The 17,054-nt window shown below is 42.5% G+C and overlaps 1 protein-coding gene across 2 annotated transcripts in view; it reads right to left on the bottom strand.

Annotated features, from left to right (window-relative positions):
• The window catches only part of LOC308082248 (receptor-type tyrosine-protein phosphatase gamma-like), a 164,200-nt gene that overhangs the window by 37,024 nt on the left and 110,122 nt on the right, over positions 1–17,054 (bottom strand). For both annotated transcript variants that reach the window (XM_080423929.1, XM_080423930.1), the window contains exons 7-9: positions 15,885–16,042; positions 13,436–13,628; positions 3,999–4,183 (exon numbers count right to left, since the gene is read on the bottom strand). In XM_080423929.1, coding sequence (XP_080280055.1) covers positions 3,999–4,183; positions 13,436–13,628; positions 15,885–16,042 — 536 coding nt within the window. The remainder of the gene's footprint in view (positions 1–3,998; positions 4,184–13,435; positions 13,629–15,884; positions 16,043–17,054) is intronic.

The following is a 17,054-nucleotide window of genomic DNA, read 5'->3' as shown; positions in this document are numbered from 1 at the left end:
AAACACAGACGTTACCAAATGTAACTCAATATCATAAACGACACAAGAGTCACAGACCTAAAAATGGCCGGGTGGTTTGTTTCATTTTGGAACACAGTTCTTATATGACGAGATCTAAGATTTGTCTACGGGGATTCCAATGCAAAAACCCAGAAACCCAGGGGCAGTGGGAGTGACTCAGGACTTCGGTACTGTAGAGCAGTGGTTCTCAAACTATTTCATGTCAAGGACCCCTAAAATGATATGTATTTGGCCGCGGACCCCCATCTAAAAATATGTTGTTCCAGGGACCCCCCAGAAGCAAAGATTTGAGTTACAAATGTTTGCTTTAAAAATATATATATTCAAAGTTTTGCACAAATTTTCAAGATTTTTCAAAAATAGCAGATCTACAAGCTCATAGCGCGGCACTCGGTGCCTCGCTATGAGCTTGTATATCTGCTATTTTTGCATCGCCAAAGTATAAAAGGTCATAATTATTCAGATGCTATATTTACACATTTTGCTGGGGACCCCCTGGAACCCCCTCAAGGACCCCTGGGGGTCCCCGGACCCCACTTTGAGAACCAACGCTCTAGTGCAGTGTTTATCAACCCTGGCAAACGTCCCAATTTTGGGCCGGGGCTACTGCTGAGGTGTGCCGCGCCGTTTGAAGAAGGTTTGAAAAAATATTATTTTATTATTTTTTACAATAATAATAATCAGGCATGCAAACAGCCCCGAGGTGAAAAGGGTGACAAAATGCTGTTTTTTTTTCGGGTCAGGTGTCACACTATTGCCCTATTTGGATTCAAAACGGCTAGTGGAAGCTGAAAAGCTACAAGTTTGCATGTCTGAATAATGCAAAAACAGAAATATTTGTTTGCATTTGCTTTTTTTCTCCCCCATATATTTTCATGATAAAAAAGTGCGTATCGTATCGAAATCGTATCGAAGTTGTGAGCCCAATATCGTATCGTATCGTTTCGTGAAATTAGTGTATCGGCACACCCCTAGTGTGTGTATATAGATATACCGTATATATATATATAATTATATATATATATATATATACACCGTATATCTAGGTGTGCCCTGGGATTTTTTGGCTATGCCAGGTGTGCCTTGGCACAAAAAAGGTTGATAAACACTGCTCTAGTGAACGTAAAGTATTGGTGGTCTCGAATTCCAGGGCACACTTGACTTTTCCTCGAGGCAAGCTTGAGAAGCCCTGATCTAAAACTACCTTATCTTTCCTATGTTTCACTCCCTTGTCTGTATACAGGATGTCAGCATTGATCTGCACATCTGAAAAAAGGACTTTCTTTGGCTGCGTCAAGTCGAGCCAAATCCAGCGGGCACTTTGTCTCACTCCTCCACTTTCCCCTCAACATATCCAGTGATTTTCCCTTCACTTTGATTTTGCCTGGTGTTGTTTGGGCCGGTTATTTGAAAGCATTTTCACCACAAGGATATACAATAGAAAGACTGTTAGCCTCTACGTTTGATGCCGCTGCAGACTGTGTGGTGAGTGGCAGCAGTGAGCGGCGGGCGGTCGAAGCTCTGTCTGCCGGCAGCCGCCTTTCAACTAGGAAACGCTGAGGTTCTGGCAGTACTAAATCAGGAGTATAATGTGAAATGATGGGTTGTACCGTTTATGATTTTTACGGCAACATTTTAACTGTCCAAAGCAAGTGGAACGTGCGACAAGCCGGCTCTTGAGTGTTTCAATAGTGAAACACTCATAAATATAATGTGAAATGATGTGTTGTACCGTTTTTCATTTTTACGGCAACATTTTAACTGTCCAAAGCAAGTGCGGCAAGCTGGCTCTTGAGTGTTGCCCGGGGGCCAGCTGGCCATTTACATACCGTACATGCGTCACACATTCAGCACTGCAAGGCTTGCCAAACTTTTCAGGCAGCGACCCCCCCCAATATAATCATATTTGAACTGGGGACCACTCACCCTGACAAGCACTTGGAATTGTAGGCTTTACATTTAGTTTGACTCGGTTCTACAGATAAATATTGTGAAAAAAGCCGAACTACAAAGCTTGTAGATCAACAATAAGGTAAAAAATTTGGTATTAAAAAGGTCTTAAAGGTTTCATGACGTTCAGTTTTACCACACATTAAAAGTCTTTGTCATGGTCCTTCAAACGTGTATAGAAAGTTTTAACAAAAAATTCCACTCCATTGATCCATGGCAGGTGTTTTTCTCTCACATTTCTAAAGCCTTTTCAACTGCAATGAAAAAAGAAATCTTTGCCTGCGGGTGTCGCTGGTGAGGGATTTTGCCTGTCAATCATCGCCTCTGCTCCGCCCCCCCCCAAAGGAAAGGATAGGGGAGGGGAGGGGCGAGGAGAAGAGTGGGCGGGATTAATCGGCTGTGACCTCACTGCCGAAGGGCCAAGCTTAGATTACTTTTCAGCCTAATTATTCAGAAAACCCCAGACCACAGAAAATCCACTGAATGTTCAAAGTTCAGATTTTTTGGGTGTAATTGAGGTCATAAAACCCACAAAAAAACATAAAAAATAAAAAAAAGTGAAAATGAATAGAACCTTTCAAAGTAATTAAATTGTATCTTTAGAAATGTGCAGATACCCTGTGTACGCTTATACTGTATGTTGGTTTGCTTACTGTTAAGTGCGAAAACAATGTTGCACATTAAGCTCATCATCTGGGGACCCCCCCAAAATCATTTGGAGACCCCCCTGGGGGTCCCGAGACTCCCGACCCACAGTATTGGGAACCAGTGCAGTGCTGTGTTCCAGTGAGCGGATCAGTGTGTGTCCCAGTGAGACTTCTGCTCCCGGCTAGGTGAGTGACAAGGGAGCACCAGGGTCATCATAATAATAATAGGCAAGCAGCCACGTGGCCAGAGTCCATCGCAAACCTGTCATCTTCAACACACACACACACACACACACACACACACACACACACACACACACACACACACACACACACACACACACACACACACACACACACACACACACACACACACACACACACACACACACACACACACACACACACACACACACACACACACACACACACGCACACGCCCCTCTCTGAACACACGTGAGGCTCCATAAACAAATCACACCTTGTAAAAAAAACATGTCCATTGAAAACACACTCCCAGGAGGCTACAGTATGTTGTTTTCTGGGCAGAAGGTCTTTAAAAAACACTAAATGTTACCCAGAATACACAGGGAGCAGGAGCATAGATCACAGCGGTGGTATAATAAATCTTACTATGTGGTCTCTCAGCATGTGTGCAAGTGGTTTATTATAGCGGTCAACTGATACAGTCTGTTCCCATCATGCTGTGGTACAGAGACACTGCGTGAATGCCTCTGGTCTCAGAAGGTAATCGCGCGAGAGCCGTTCATCATAGGACTGTTAACAACACATTGACTGCCAGAGTTTATTCATAATGTACTCACCCCCTTGCCAGCGATTTGGTGTTTTTTTTTGTTTTGTTATTTTGTTATTTAAATTCATTTAAGTTTGTCTGTCTGCGGTTTAAACACATACGACAGATCAACCAGTAGAGAGCAGCAAATTGACACCTTGCTGACTCGCTGACTCGCTCGACCCCCCCCCAAACAGACTCAAACAGTCAATACGTCATAAAGTGACGTTTTCGACAATCGCTGATCGGGCTTAAATACGATGTGATACACGACGCCGATGACTGTTCGTCACCCAGACTAAAGAAAATAGAAGTGGAGCTCTACGTTCGTGTTTTAGACGCATTTTTTTTTCAAGCTAAAACCGGAAACCGGAAACGGAAATCGCTGAAATTGCTTCCGGGTGAAGCGGAGGTGAGTGGAAAACGAAACTGATCTCGGAATGTAAATAAAACAGCGTGATCGTCTATTAACCAAATTAAACATTAGGACGCAGATCTGCGTCCTAGATTACTCTGGCAGCCCACGGTTTTATCCAATAGGACGCAGATCTGCGTCCATGGCAGCTTATGTGTTAAGACTCTCTTACCATGCTCTGGTCTCCTGTCTTGACGAAGGTCTTCTCATTAGCCACGTCGCTTTTCACCCAGCTGTAGGACACCATGTAGCTGCCGATAGGCGGGTGGTAAATGGCGCGCGGGCGTTCCCAGCTCACCATCAGCGTGGTCTGGTTCAGTGGCTGGATCTTCATGTTCACCGGGGCACTGCTGCACACTGACAACATCATAGACGACGACGCGTGTGCAGAGGGGAGTGAGGAAGACGGACGGGAAGGGAGACAAAAATGAACAAAATAACAAACATGGCCATTAGTGAGAAATAGTGTCGCTGGTAGACTGCAGCTTTTTTAACACACAAGACAACACAGCAAACAAGACAAAGTGAAAGTCCCTGCAAGGGAGGAACACTGTCAACATTCAGATTCCAGCAGCTATGTGAGTGGTCACGACTAGAAGCACAAACATTGCGGGGTAGTGTTCAGGTTTGTGAGCGCCTGATTGATTGCCGCATGCCTCTTCATTCATACCCCGCTACACTGTGTGAACAGAATGGAGGTGGCCTCTACGGAGAAGTGGAAAATGTCTTATTATTCTGTGCTGCCGACTTGCTCAGCGGTTTGCCACGGTTATAAAGAAAACATAACAACTCCAACAGGATAGAAAGACATCCACCTCTCCTCCCCCCCCCCCCCCCATGTCCAGATGGGGGTCAGACAGACAGGACTTCCACAGGGCAGGGAGAGTCAATCTGGACTGTGTGTGTGTTGTATTTGGGGGCTTAACGCTTTGAGGCCGGGAAGGGAACGCATGCGTGTCATTTTAAGATTTATTTGGGCTGTTCAAAAATAGCAGATCTACAAGCTCGTAGCGCGGCACCGAGTGCCGCGCTATGAGCTTGTAGATCTGCTATTTGTAGAAAAATCGTGATTTTTTTTTACATTTTTTACTCAAATCTTTGCTTCTGGGGGTCCCTGGAACAAAATATTTTTAGATGGGAGGGTTTATTTTGGGGGTCCTTGACATTTTGTCAAGGACAGTTTGAAAACCATTGATAATATAGCAACATAAGTGAACATTTTTTTTACAAAAAAACTTTAGGAAAGAAAAAAAATTAGGATTTAGAAGACATTTGTAAAATCCCCAGAAGCCAAGATTTGAGTTAAAAACTTTTGCTTTAAAAAAAAGTATATATATATATTCAAACTAAAGATTTGCACACATTTTCAAGATTTTTCAAAAAAAAATAGCAGATCTACAAGCTCGTAGCGCGGCACTCGGTGCCGCGCTATGAGCTTGTAGATCTGCTATTTTTGAATAGCCAAAAAGAAATCTTAAAATGGACACACAGATGCGTTCCCGGTCTAAAAGGCTTAATGCTAGCGTGTACCACAGAGAGCCCAGTTAGAATACCAAACAGGCATTATCAATAGCCCTACATGTGGTACAGATAACACACCGCTCCGCTGCAAGCCTCTGTTTGTCCTGCTTAAAGAGTGCAATCAATGTTGTATGAGGGTCCGTCACTGAGCCTCCAGGTGGCAGTGTAGGACGCAGTATGGATGTTTACTTTAACCCATTAAGACCTGGATCTGTCTCATTTTTAGATTTGAGCTAAAAAGCATTATTTTACACTTTGGGCTATTCAAAAATAGCAGATATACAAGCTCATAGCGCGGCACCGAGTGCCGCGCTACGAGCTTGTATATCTGCTATTTTTGAAAAATCGTGAAAATGTGTGCAAATCTTTGAATATATATATTTTTAAAGCTAACATTTTTAACTCAAATCTTTGCTTCTGGGGGTCCCTGGAACAAAATATTTTGATGGGAGTCTGCGGCCAAATACATATAATTTTGGGGGTCGTTGACATGAACAAGATTGAGCACCACTGATATAGAAACATACGTTTTTCAGAAAATTGTTGAGATTTAGGAGACATGTAGAATCGGCTTCAGGTCTCAATGGGTTAAGGATCTGCCAATAAAAAGCCCAATGGAAAAGGTTTGTGAGCACGTCAAGGCAACGGAGGCACTGATGTAGGGCTCCAGACATTACACCCACGCAAAGCTCCCCCGATACACAGGCATCTTCACAACATTCGTTACTTTTCACAAAATAGAAAAAGGAACCTGTATTCCATTGGATCCAAAGTAGTTATTAAACTCTCTCAGTGCCACACAATAGCCCGAGTTTTTTTCTGAATGCCCTCAGTGCCAAGAACGAAAAATCCCGAGTTTAAAAAAAAAACATTACATTTTATTTTTTTTTGAAAAAAATGTTCAGAACCCAAGATATCATTATCTGAAGATTTGCAGCTCCATCCACTCCTTGTTTAAATTATAACTGAAAAAGGCTGTATCTCGCTTCCTAAGCACTTTTTTTTTACTTTGAAAAAAAGAAAAACAAATTGCTGGCACAGTATGAACATATATTTTTATTTCATTGGCACTGAGAGTTAATCAAGCTCTTTTCATAAAATATTTATAAAACCCACAGAGACCTGTTTTGGGCATGTAATTATATAGACAATCATTTTCAGCAAAGAAAATAGTAGATCTAAAAGCTCAAACCATGGCGCGATGCGTCACGTTGTTGTTTATTTCCACTACTTTTGAACGACACAGTCATAAGACATCATACGTCATAAGTATGCTGTAAGTGATTGTGAGTAATCATTTTTCAGTAAGTGGGGTCTTCCCGTCGCTCCAGCTCTTAGTAAACAGAAAATACATTTTCAGGTGGGTTACAAATTTCATCCAGTCAGGAGAGAGAAGCCCATAAAAGATCAAATCGGCTTGTGTTCCAGTTCCACTTCCAGTTCCAGTTGTACCGATTGAATAAAACTGGTATCCTCACCTGAAAAAGTATTTTCTGTATACTAAAAGAGCTGGAGAGATGGGGAGACCCCTGTTATTGAACAAATACTGTATACAGCAATGATTGCTATGGGAATATAGAGCTATTTAACACTTAAAAAAAACGTTTACAACACCTTTAATTTATGTAAAAAAAGATGAACTACGGACATGCGGTGCAAGGTTTCTGCCTGACAGCAACGATATGATGTAAGTGTACAGTGTAAAGAAGGATGGGGGATGGGGGGGGGGGGAAACGGTGAGAGAGACGAGCAGAAAAGAACGATCAGCACGGAGGAAAAGGTGTTGATAAGGTGTGACAAGTGTGAGATGCGTGCATGGCTCAATGGATGTCCTTTGTCAGCTCCGATAACTCAAGAGTCATTACTCGCTAGCCGGAGGCGTTATAATTTTCCAGTCTGCCATCATCGTTATCACATACTGTTGTTGTTGTCACCATCATTTAGCACACTACGTATCCACACCAACAGATACATACATCAAAAATTAAAACAAAAAAGCTCATAGCAAAAAAACTGGTTTGAAGCTTCTTGTGCTACGTTCACATTTGTGCTGTTCTAACCTATTTTTAAATGCATTATTAAAGTGGCACAGCATAGAGAGGGTGGGTTTCCTCCCTATCTTCTCGAGAAGACCTCAAGTCACTCAGCGCACAAGAATCCATAGTAGTCTTTCTACCCGATGGATGCAGGCCTACATATCCGTCTCCTCATTCCACAATTCAAAGCTGAAACGTTCTAGTGAAACAAATTGAGACAGTGTAGTGTTATTACCCACATACGTAGTAGACTAAATGTTCCCATCTTCAGTGGCTAACAATGAATTTACATTTGAAACGTAGAACTTCAGTTGCATTCCGTGCCTCAGCGGATGATTTAGATTGAAAGTGAGTTAGCCCATATTAGCTCCTATGGTCTCGTATGGAATGCTTGCTTGGAAATTGTTTCATAAATTCATAAATAGGCAAATATACTTCCCACAAATATGGCCATGGAGTCAGTTTCTGTATGACTGCTTCAGCAATGCACCTCAATGCACTAACGCTAAACTGTTCCAAGAACGCCTACGTTGATCCATCTCAAGGTACAGAATAACTTTCTTTATGTGAATTCATACATCAAATGATGTTACAGCTAGTCTTAATCCATTAAGACCAGGAAAGCATAGACTGTTGTCATTTTCATAGATTTCTTTGGCTATTTTTTTTAAAATATTTTTTTTGTGCAAATCTTTGAATATATATATTTTTTTAAAGCGAAACATAAAGCGAACATTTGTAAAACTTTTGTAAAATCTTTGCTTCTAGGAGGGGTCACTGGGACAACATATTTTCAGATGGGGGTCCGCGACCAAATACATAGAATCTTGGGGGGTCCTTGTTATGAAAAAGTTTGAGCAACATATGTAAAAAAATATATATAAAAAAGGTTTGAGCACCACTGATATAGCAACATACGTAGAATCCCCAGAAGCAAAGATTTGAGTTACAAATGTTCGCTTTGATATATATATATATATTCAAAGATTTGCAAACATTTTCACCATTTATGAGCTTGTATATCTGCTATTTTTGAATAGCCCAAAGATAATATAAAATGTGATACCAAGACGACAAGCAGAATCATGAATCTCTTGCTCCTTGCAGGTTAGCAGGCTCCCCTCAGGGTAATGCTTCACAACATCATTCTAGGCATCATAATAAGTGAACATTCAATGAAAGTAGGTGAACATTCTGTGAAAATAGCAGATCTACAAGCTAACAATGGGTTCGCTCACAACTCAGCGTGTTGTGAGCTTGTAGATCAGCTATTTTCGGTGAAGAAATGGTGTAGAGGGAAAAAAGGAGGGGGCCAAACTACAGACACCTAGGGCAAAGGGTTCCCAAAGTTTTCAGGCCGTGACCCCCCAAAATTAATCATATTTGAACTAGGGACCCCCCACCCTGACAAGCACTTGGAACTGTAGGCATTAAATTTAGCTTGACTCGGTTACACAGATAAACATTGTGAAAATTAGCCTGGTAAACCCTCCCTCCGGAAAATCTCATTTCCATTTGATTTCAGGAAGGAGTCTGTAAGGCTTGTATGGGCGTTTCTAGCGCATTACAAAAAAAACGAGCCTATCAGCGTCGTCGCTCATCGTTCTGTGATTAAGTTGGCCAATCAGGTGGCGAGTTCGAGTGAGCCCGAATGGCACCGAGTGCAGAATGCAGCCGACAAAACACGAACGGCAGCCATCTTTTCTGTGCGCTATTTTCTGCGCTGTTTTTGCCAGACCCAGGGGGTCAGGCCTACATGAGGCTTTGTCGGTCCCCCTTTGCTATCGTTTTCGTCCATATATGGACGAAAACGTTTTCTTACATGTCCCTCTTTTTGATTGGCCAAGCTTAGCGTGACGTAGTTTAGAAACCATTCAGACTTCCGGCCATTCAGATTTCAACCACTAGGGGTCTGGCAGTACCAGGTCCCCTGGTTCCCTTGTTTTACTTCAAAAAGCTCTCAAACTTCTATTTTGAGGCACGGAATGTACTTATAAGATATCGTTTGGATAGAATTTAGTTGTTTAACTTCATATATGTGGTCAATTAATCATGACAGAGCCTATTTAAAAATTTAAATTGAGAGAGCCGGCAGGGGCGGGCAGTGACAGCTGATTGGCTGAAGGGGTTGTCAGTCAACGGTATTACTCCCGCCCAACTCCAGCCCACAGCCAAAATTGCAGAATGGGCGATCATGCCAGACTCACTCCTGAAATAAATTACAAATGAGATTTCCGGAGGGAGGGTTTACCAGGCTATGTGAAAATAGCCGATCTACAAAGCTTGTAGATTGTCTATTATTACATTAAGCTAATCATCTGGGGACCCCCCCCCCCCCCAAATTAATTTGGGCGACCCCCCTGGTGGTCCCGACCCCCCAGTTTGGTAACCACTGACCTAGGGGACCCCAGTCACATGAAATATATAGGCTTTACGTGGTTAGTTTATACTCCATCATATGACAGTGTCATCGGTATAAGAACTGATTTTCAACCTAACAGCTTGACAAACGGTTCTCTTTGGCAAAGTGACACCGTGTTGCGATGGATTATAAATGAAACTTAACCCATTAAGACCTGAAGCCGATTCTACAAATGTCTTCTAGATCCTAACAGTTTTCTGAAAAACGTATGTTTCTATGTCAGTGGTTCTCAAACTTTTCCATGTCAAGGTCCCCCAAAATTATATGTATTTGGCCACGGACCCCCATCTCAAAATATTTATACCAGAAGCAAAGATTTCAGTTTAAAATGTTCGCTTTAAAAGAATATATGTTCAAAGATTTGCACACATTTTCACAATTTTTCAAAAATAGCAGATCTACAAGCTCGTAGCGCGGCACTCGGTGCCGCGCTACGAGCTTGTATATCTGCTATTTTTGAATAGCCAAAGTATAAAATAATGCTTTTTAGCCTCGAATCGAAAAATGACACAGATGCGTCCCAGGTCTTAATGGGTTAATCTGTAGCTGGCAAAAGCACCTCTGCTGCTTCCTTCCTCTTGAGGGGACACGGTACAATACATTTTGAGAAGACACATAAAAACAGTACCAAAACGGAATCTCAAAAAGAAGAATAGAAGCCAACAGACAGACCCTGGAAATAAAGGTTGATTTATAACTGGACTGGAGGAAGATAATGAACCTGCCGTATTCCAGAGGATCAGTACTCTTTCTTTCTTTCAAAAATGATGCTTATGCTTTCCTAATGGCCAATGATTTCTCCCAAACATCACGAATGGCCGCGCGGCCGGCTGAAACAATAGAATGCATTGTTAAAGCCGTAGCTCTCTCACCATCAACGGTCTTCACTTACTCTGTTACAATGAATAATTACGCGGCACAAACCATGGCAACCATTAAAATGATTGCGTGCTATTCTGCAGATGTCTCTCTCCCTGCATATGAGATGGAACCCTTTCTACTCCTATAGTACCTCACATAAAAAAATGATTCATATACATTTAACCCATTGAGACCTGGGACGCATCTGTGTCACTTTTGGGATTTGAGCTAAAAAAAAGCATTATTTTACACTTTGGCTATTCAAAAATAGCAGATATACAAGCTCATAGCGCGGCACCGAGTGCCGCGCTATGAGCTTGTAGATCTGCTATTTTTGAGAAATCGTGAAAATGTGTGCAAATCTTTGAATATATATTGTTTTAAAGCGAACATTTTTGACTCAAATCTTTGCTTCTAGGGGGTCCCTGGAACAACATATTTTGAGATGGGGGTCGGTCGGCGGCCAAATACATATCATTTTGGGGGTCCTTGATATGGAAAAGTTTGAGAACCACTGATATAGAAACATAGGTTTTTTCAGAAAACTGTTAGGATTTAGAAAACATTTGTAGAATCGGCTTCAGGTCTTAATGGGTTAAGAGAAAAAGCAGTGTGTGTGTGTGTGAGAGCGAGAGAGAGAGAGAGAGGGGGAGAGAGAGAGAGAGAGAGAGGGGGGGAGAGAGAGAACGGAAGCGTGGAAAAAGAGACGGACGTTGGTGGAAAACACTGGCTCTGCTACTACTAGCGAGATAATGCCACAAAAGCAATTTCACAACTTAATTTGCATGGGTCTATTTTAGCTGTGTGGTGTATTAATGATGATTGTATTAATGTATTAATGATGATTTGCTGATCTGGCCCGTTAGAGGCCCGCTCTAACTTCATCACAAGCATTCCAAATCAATTCTCCCTGCCCGTGTTTTAACACATTACATCCGGGCAAACGCATTCTGTGTCATTTTAGATTTCTAGCCATTATTTGATACTTTGGGGCTATTCATAAATAGCACTCGGTGGCGCGCTATGAGCTTGTAGATCTGAAAAATCGTGAACATTTGTGCAAATCTTAGAATGTATACTTTTTTTTTTTTTGAAGCGAACATTTTTAACTCAAATCTTTGCTTCTGGGGATTCAACAAATGTCTTCTCAAATCCTAACAGTTTTTTTTTTTTTACTTAAATGCTGCTATGATATCAGTGGTTCTCAAACCTTTTCATATCAATAGCCCCCAAAATTACATGTATTTGGCCACGGACACCCATCTGAAAATATTTTGTCCTAGGGACCCCCAGAATCAAAGATTTGAGTAAAAAAAATGTGTATATATATATATATATATATACACATACGGTACATACACACACACTGTATGTATATATATATACACACAAAGATTTGCAAATAATGTAACATTTTTCAAAAATAGCAGATCTACAAGCTGACTCGGTGCCGCGCTATGAGCTTGTATATCTGCCATTTTTTAATAGCCAAAGGAATCTTAAAATGGGTTCCCGGATAGAATGTGTTAAAGCAGCAGCAGATCTAGTCTCCGGAGCTCCTGCGGTGCCCTGGCAAAGCAGACGCTGCAAACATGCACTCATGGAGCGAGAATACCAAACCAGGCCAAAAATGGCATTTGATCAAGATAACAAGTGAAAGTGAAAGCCTATGCTGCGTTCATTCACCACTCAATCCATGTATACTTCATTAACCGGGGTCCCCCAGGGCTGTGTATTACATCCGTTCCTTTTTCCCTCCTCTATACCAAATCTCTTCGGTGAAAAATAGCCGATCTATAAGCGCACAACGCGTGACAGTGCCATGCGTTGTGAGCTTGTAGATCTGCTATTTGCGCAGAATGTTCACCCCTGCATAGGATTCATGTGGTTAATACATGACCCGGTGATAATACTGTGTACAGTATGTTACACCAGCGGTTCTCAACCTGTGGGTCTGGAACCCCAGGGGGGTCCCAAAATGATTTTGGGGGGTCCCCAGATGATGAGCTTAATGTGCAACACTGTTTTCTCACTCAACAGTAAACAAACCAACATGCAGTATAAGTGTATACAGGGTATCATGGACACATTTCTAAAGTGACAATTTGAGGAATTTTAAGACATTTTTAATACCTCTAAAATGAAGAGGGAAAAAAAAGACTATTAGGCTACTGGGTGAAAAGTAATCAACGAACTATACTATAAAATCCAATATTACCCTAAAAATAGGCAAAAATTATGAAAATAGCCAATCTACATGGTCACAGCGCTTCAACAACGTGAGACGCATAGGCGGCGGGTAATGAAGGCTAGGGTAGGCTAAGCCTTCCCAAGTGTTATGCTGGGAAATTTGGGGAATTGTGCAAATTATATATAATATATGTGCGCAGCATTATTTAGTAAATCTTTTGATAATAAATCAGACAAATCAGGCAAAAATAAGAATTAAATAACCTGACCCTAACCCTATAACCGAAATAAAGTAACCAAAAACCAAAAAAGAAACTAGCACAATCCGCCCAGAAACCGCAATGCTTCGCGTGCGTGCACGGATTCCGGCGCCCGCGCGCGGCCGACCCCCAGCCTTACCAATTGTCAAGCTCACCCGCCGCCTATGGTGAGACGTTGTGAGCATGTAGGTCGGCTATTTTCCCAAATCTGTGGAACTGAGTCGAACAACATTTTATGTCTCAACTCCTACAATTCCATTGTAGGATTATTTTGGGGTGCGGTCGCGGGCCTGAAAAAGGTTGAGAACCACTGTGTTACCTCTAGATGCGTCTGTGGCATGGGGACTCCTTAGGAAGTCGGGCACATCTTTCTGCCAGGCGTCCTTCACGGCAGACTTGAAGACGACCCTGCTGCCCAGGTCCTGGACGGGTCGGTAGTTGTTTCTCAGGTATTCCACGGATTTGACGTGGTCCTGCTGCTCCGTGGTGAAGATGGAATAGAACGCTTCCAGCTAGAAATAAGGGCGGGAAAACAACAAAGGAATGAATGCTCCTCAGTATTTTGTTTTGTTATTTTACGGCAAACTTTTCCTTGACACTTAAGTCATCGCAACATTCTGAATACAGAGTTTACAATAGGTCATACATGTATACCAGTGGTGTAAAGTAAAATTTTACTCAAGTACTGTACTTAAGTACTTAAGTAAAATGTTGAGGTACTTTTACTTTACTGGAGTATTTCCAGTTGTCTATACTTTTACTTCTACTCCACTACATCTCAGAGGCAAGTATTGTACTTTTACTCCACTACAATTATTTGAAAACTAGTTACTAGTTACTTTGCAGATATAAATTATTACATAATAAAACATACATTAACCACTTTAGCCCTATTTTATACCTAGGCTATTGGAAAACAGCCGATCTACAAGCTCACGATGCGACGCGATGCGACGCGTTGTGAGCTTGTAGATCTGCTATTTTCAAACATTTTAGTACTTTTACTTTTGGTTCTTTAGGTACATCTGGATAGCAATACTTTTGTGCTTCACTGAAGTGAATTTTGAATACCGGACTTTTACTTGTAACAGAGTACTTCTACATTGCAGTATTGATACTTTTACTTTTTCCACCACTGAAGTATACTGGTTCACGAGTTGCGTTCGAAGCCGCATTCATAGAAAGCCGTTTCAGAATTCAGATACACTGTAAATGCACAGTGAAAAATGCAGATATTCTTTCGCTAGATGTGTCCGTTTTTTATCCTTTAACCACGTGTAAGCTAAGCCCTATTTTACACTTAGTCGTACGGTGGTGTCGTGACTCGTGTCGGCAGAAATAGCCAATCTACAGGCTCTGTTGTGAGCTTGTAGATCTATTCTCACCATTGTTTAAAAATTATTGCCTATTATGACACGCCCAAAATAAGTAGCAGCTCAGAGCAGACCATGTGCAAAAAGATGTATCGTCCAGGCACCAGCAGGGAGAGAACATTAAACAGCGTTCCTGGGTGCCAGCAAGGGTGTAACTTTTCAATGGGGCAAATCTGTGCCTATCGATTGCTTTGAGTGATCTCCCGCAGCGCGTCGTAATGACTGCACATTACAGATGGGCCCGGAATCAATGTGTCCTACGGGTGCTTGGAGAAATGAATTACAGGTTCATAAAAGTCTATCTGTGCACGTCACAAACATTGGAGTGTGGTGGTGGTCAATATCCTCGCGGGCAGAAGCCAATTCAGAAGAAAGGATTTGTCTCCCGCAAAGCTTATGGAAATTGCACTGAAGCTTCACAAATGTCTTTAGCGCCGAACACTCTGGAGGAGCGGGTGGATGCGTAACCCAAGCCTTGTATGTCTAACAGATGCACGGAGGACTGTGTATGGGCTCAGCAGATGCACAGTGCATGATTTGGCATACATTATCTCCCAACAGCGAGATCCCCCCAACCAGCTGGGAGGAAATTGTGTACAGTGAATAGGTGAGTGGTTGCTGGAATAGCTAATTTGCGCGGTGCATCCGACAGTAAATCGTTGAGGGAACAATTCAACCCCAAAAATAAATTTGCATCTGTCGTTTGCAACAACCTCGGACAGTCAAAGCAATCAGCATCTCTCAACAGGAAACGCATATCCACTAATGGTATATAATAGCCGGTCTCTGTTTGTGGACAAAGGCAGTTTAAATGTAAAGACTTACAGTCAGTGTCAGTGCATGACCAACAGCATGATGCATGCATCAGAGAAACGCACACACCCACCATCATTCAAACAGCCAGTAATTGGCAACACCGATCTGCTTAATCATCCACTATATAGGCAGTTAAGGTTTATGTGGAGGAGTGAGGGAGGTGAAGAGACAGGAAGAGGCCAGGCAGATGAGGGGGAAATAGCTTATGCATAGACAATGGAAGGCGGCAAGCGATCTGTTGGCTATGTGCAAATGGGCACGATTCTGTGTGTGTGTGTGTGTGTGTGTGTGTGTGTGTGTGTGTGTGTGTGTGTGTGTGTGTGTGTGTGTGTGTGTGTGTGTGTGTGTGTGTGTGTGTGTGTGTGTGTGTATGCATGCATGTGTGTTTAGAGGGAATTTAGCTTGTGTGTGTGTGTGTGTGTGTGTGTGTGTGTGTGTGTGTGTGTGACTGTGTGTGTGTGTGACTGTGTGTGTGTGTGTGTGTGTGTGTGTGTGTGTGTGTGTGTGTGTGTGTGTGTGTGTGTGTGTGTGTGTGTGTGTGTGCCACACGCGTGCGTGCATGTGCAACTGTAAACATACCTGTGAGTATGATAGATATACCGGCCTGGAGAAGATGATCCACTCCACTACCTTGCTGCAGGGGGGTGTCGTGAGGGAGCCGGTGTATCGGTAATACGTTTCCAGCGACGACGGGAGCAAATCCCTCAGGATGAACGACCTGAGGAAGGTCTCCTTCTCTGCACGGGGCAAACAGCAGGGGAGCAGACGAGAGAGTAAACCACTGTCTCTTCCGACAGCCAACACAGTCAGGCACAGACCTTGTCACTGGCTTGATTTAAAAGAATCGCTCAAACTCCCCGCGAACCTCGAGTTATACTTTACAAGGTACTTTCATTCGGCTCAATCAAGTGACGTTTATGGCGCTGCCCTAAAAGCTTTATTGGAGGGATGATACTGGCAGCATCTTAAAGTCTACCCCGCTGGCATCTGTTTGGCGACATCTCATCTGAGTGCTAAAACTCGGTTGAGAGAGGAGAGGGAAAGACAAATCAGATATAAATGCTTGCTTTGACAGCTAATCCATGATTTGACGGCACTGTAGCTCAAGAGTTCTGGTTTGTTGGTCAGAGAGAGAGAGATCCAAATAACTGATCCAAGGATCCGGTTTGTTGTCTGTGAATCGGACTGTGAAAGATGATGTAAAACTAAACAATAACAAGGAGACATCAATTTGCGGGCAGATCATGTTTGTTTATTACAGTAGACCCTCCAGAAATTCAGCGATTATGCAATCGCAGAATTTACGGCATAATCAGCAAAATGGCGCATAATTATGCGGGGGTAACGTTTTTTTCAAAAAGGCCGCATCGCATAATATGCGCATTGCATCGCATAATATGCGCATCGCATCGCATAATATGCTCATCGCATCGCATAATATGCTCATCGCGTCGCATAATATGCGCATCGCGTCGCATAATATGCGCATCGCGTCGCATAATATGCGCATCGCATCGCATAATATGCGCATCGCATCGCATAATATGCTCATCGCATCGCATAATATGCTCATCGCATCGCATAATATGCGCATCGCGTCGCATAATATGCGCATCGCATCGCATAATATGCGCATCGCATCGCATAATATGTGCATCGCATCGCATAATATGCGCTTCGCATCGCATATTTCCTCATATTCCGCAACTTTTCACATATTTCGCAACTTTTCGCATATCGCCGCATATT

The sequence above is a fragment of the Gymnoscopelus braueri genome (assembly GCF_963280865.1).
Source record: "Gymnoscopelus braueri genome assembly, chromosome: 3".
NCBI classification, from domain to species: Eukaryota; Metazoa; Chordata; class Actinopteri; order Myctophiformes; family Myctophidae; genus Gymnoscopelus; species Gymnoscopelus braueri.
This window is presented reverse-complemented; position numbering and strand designations above follow the sequence as displayed.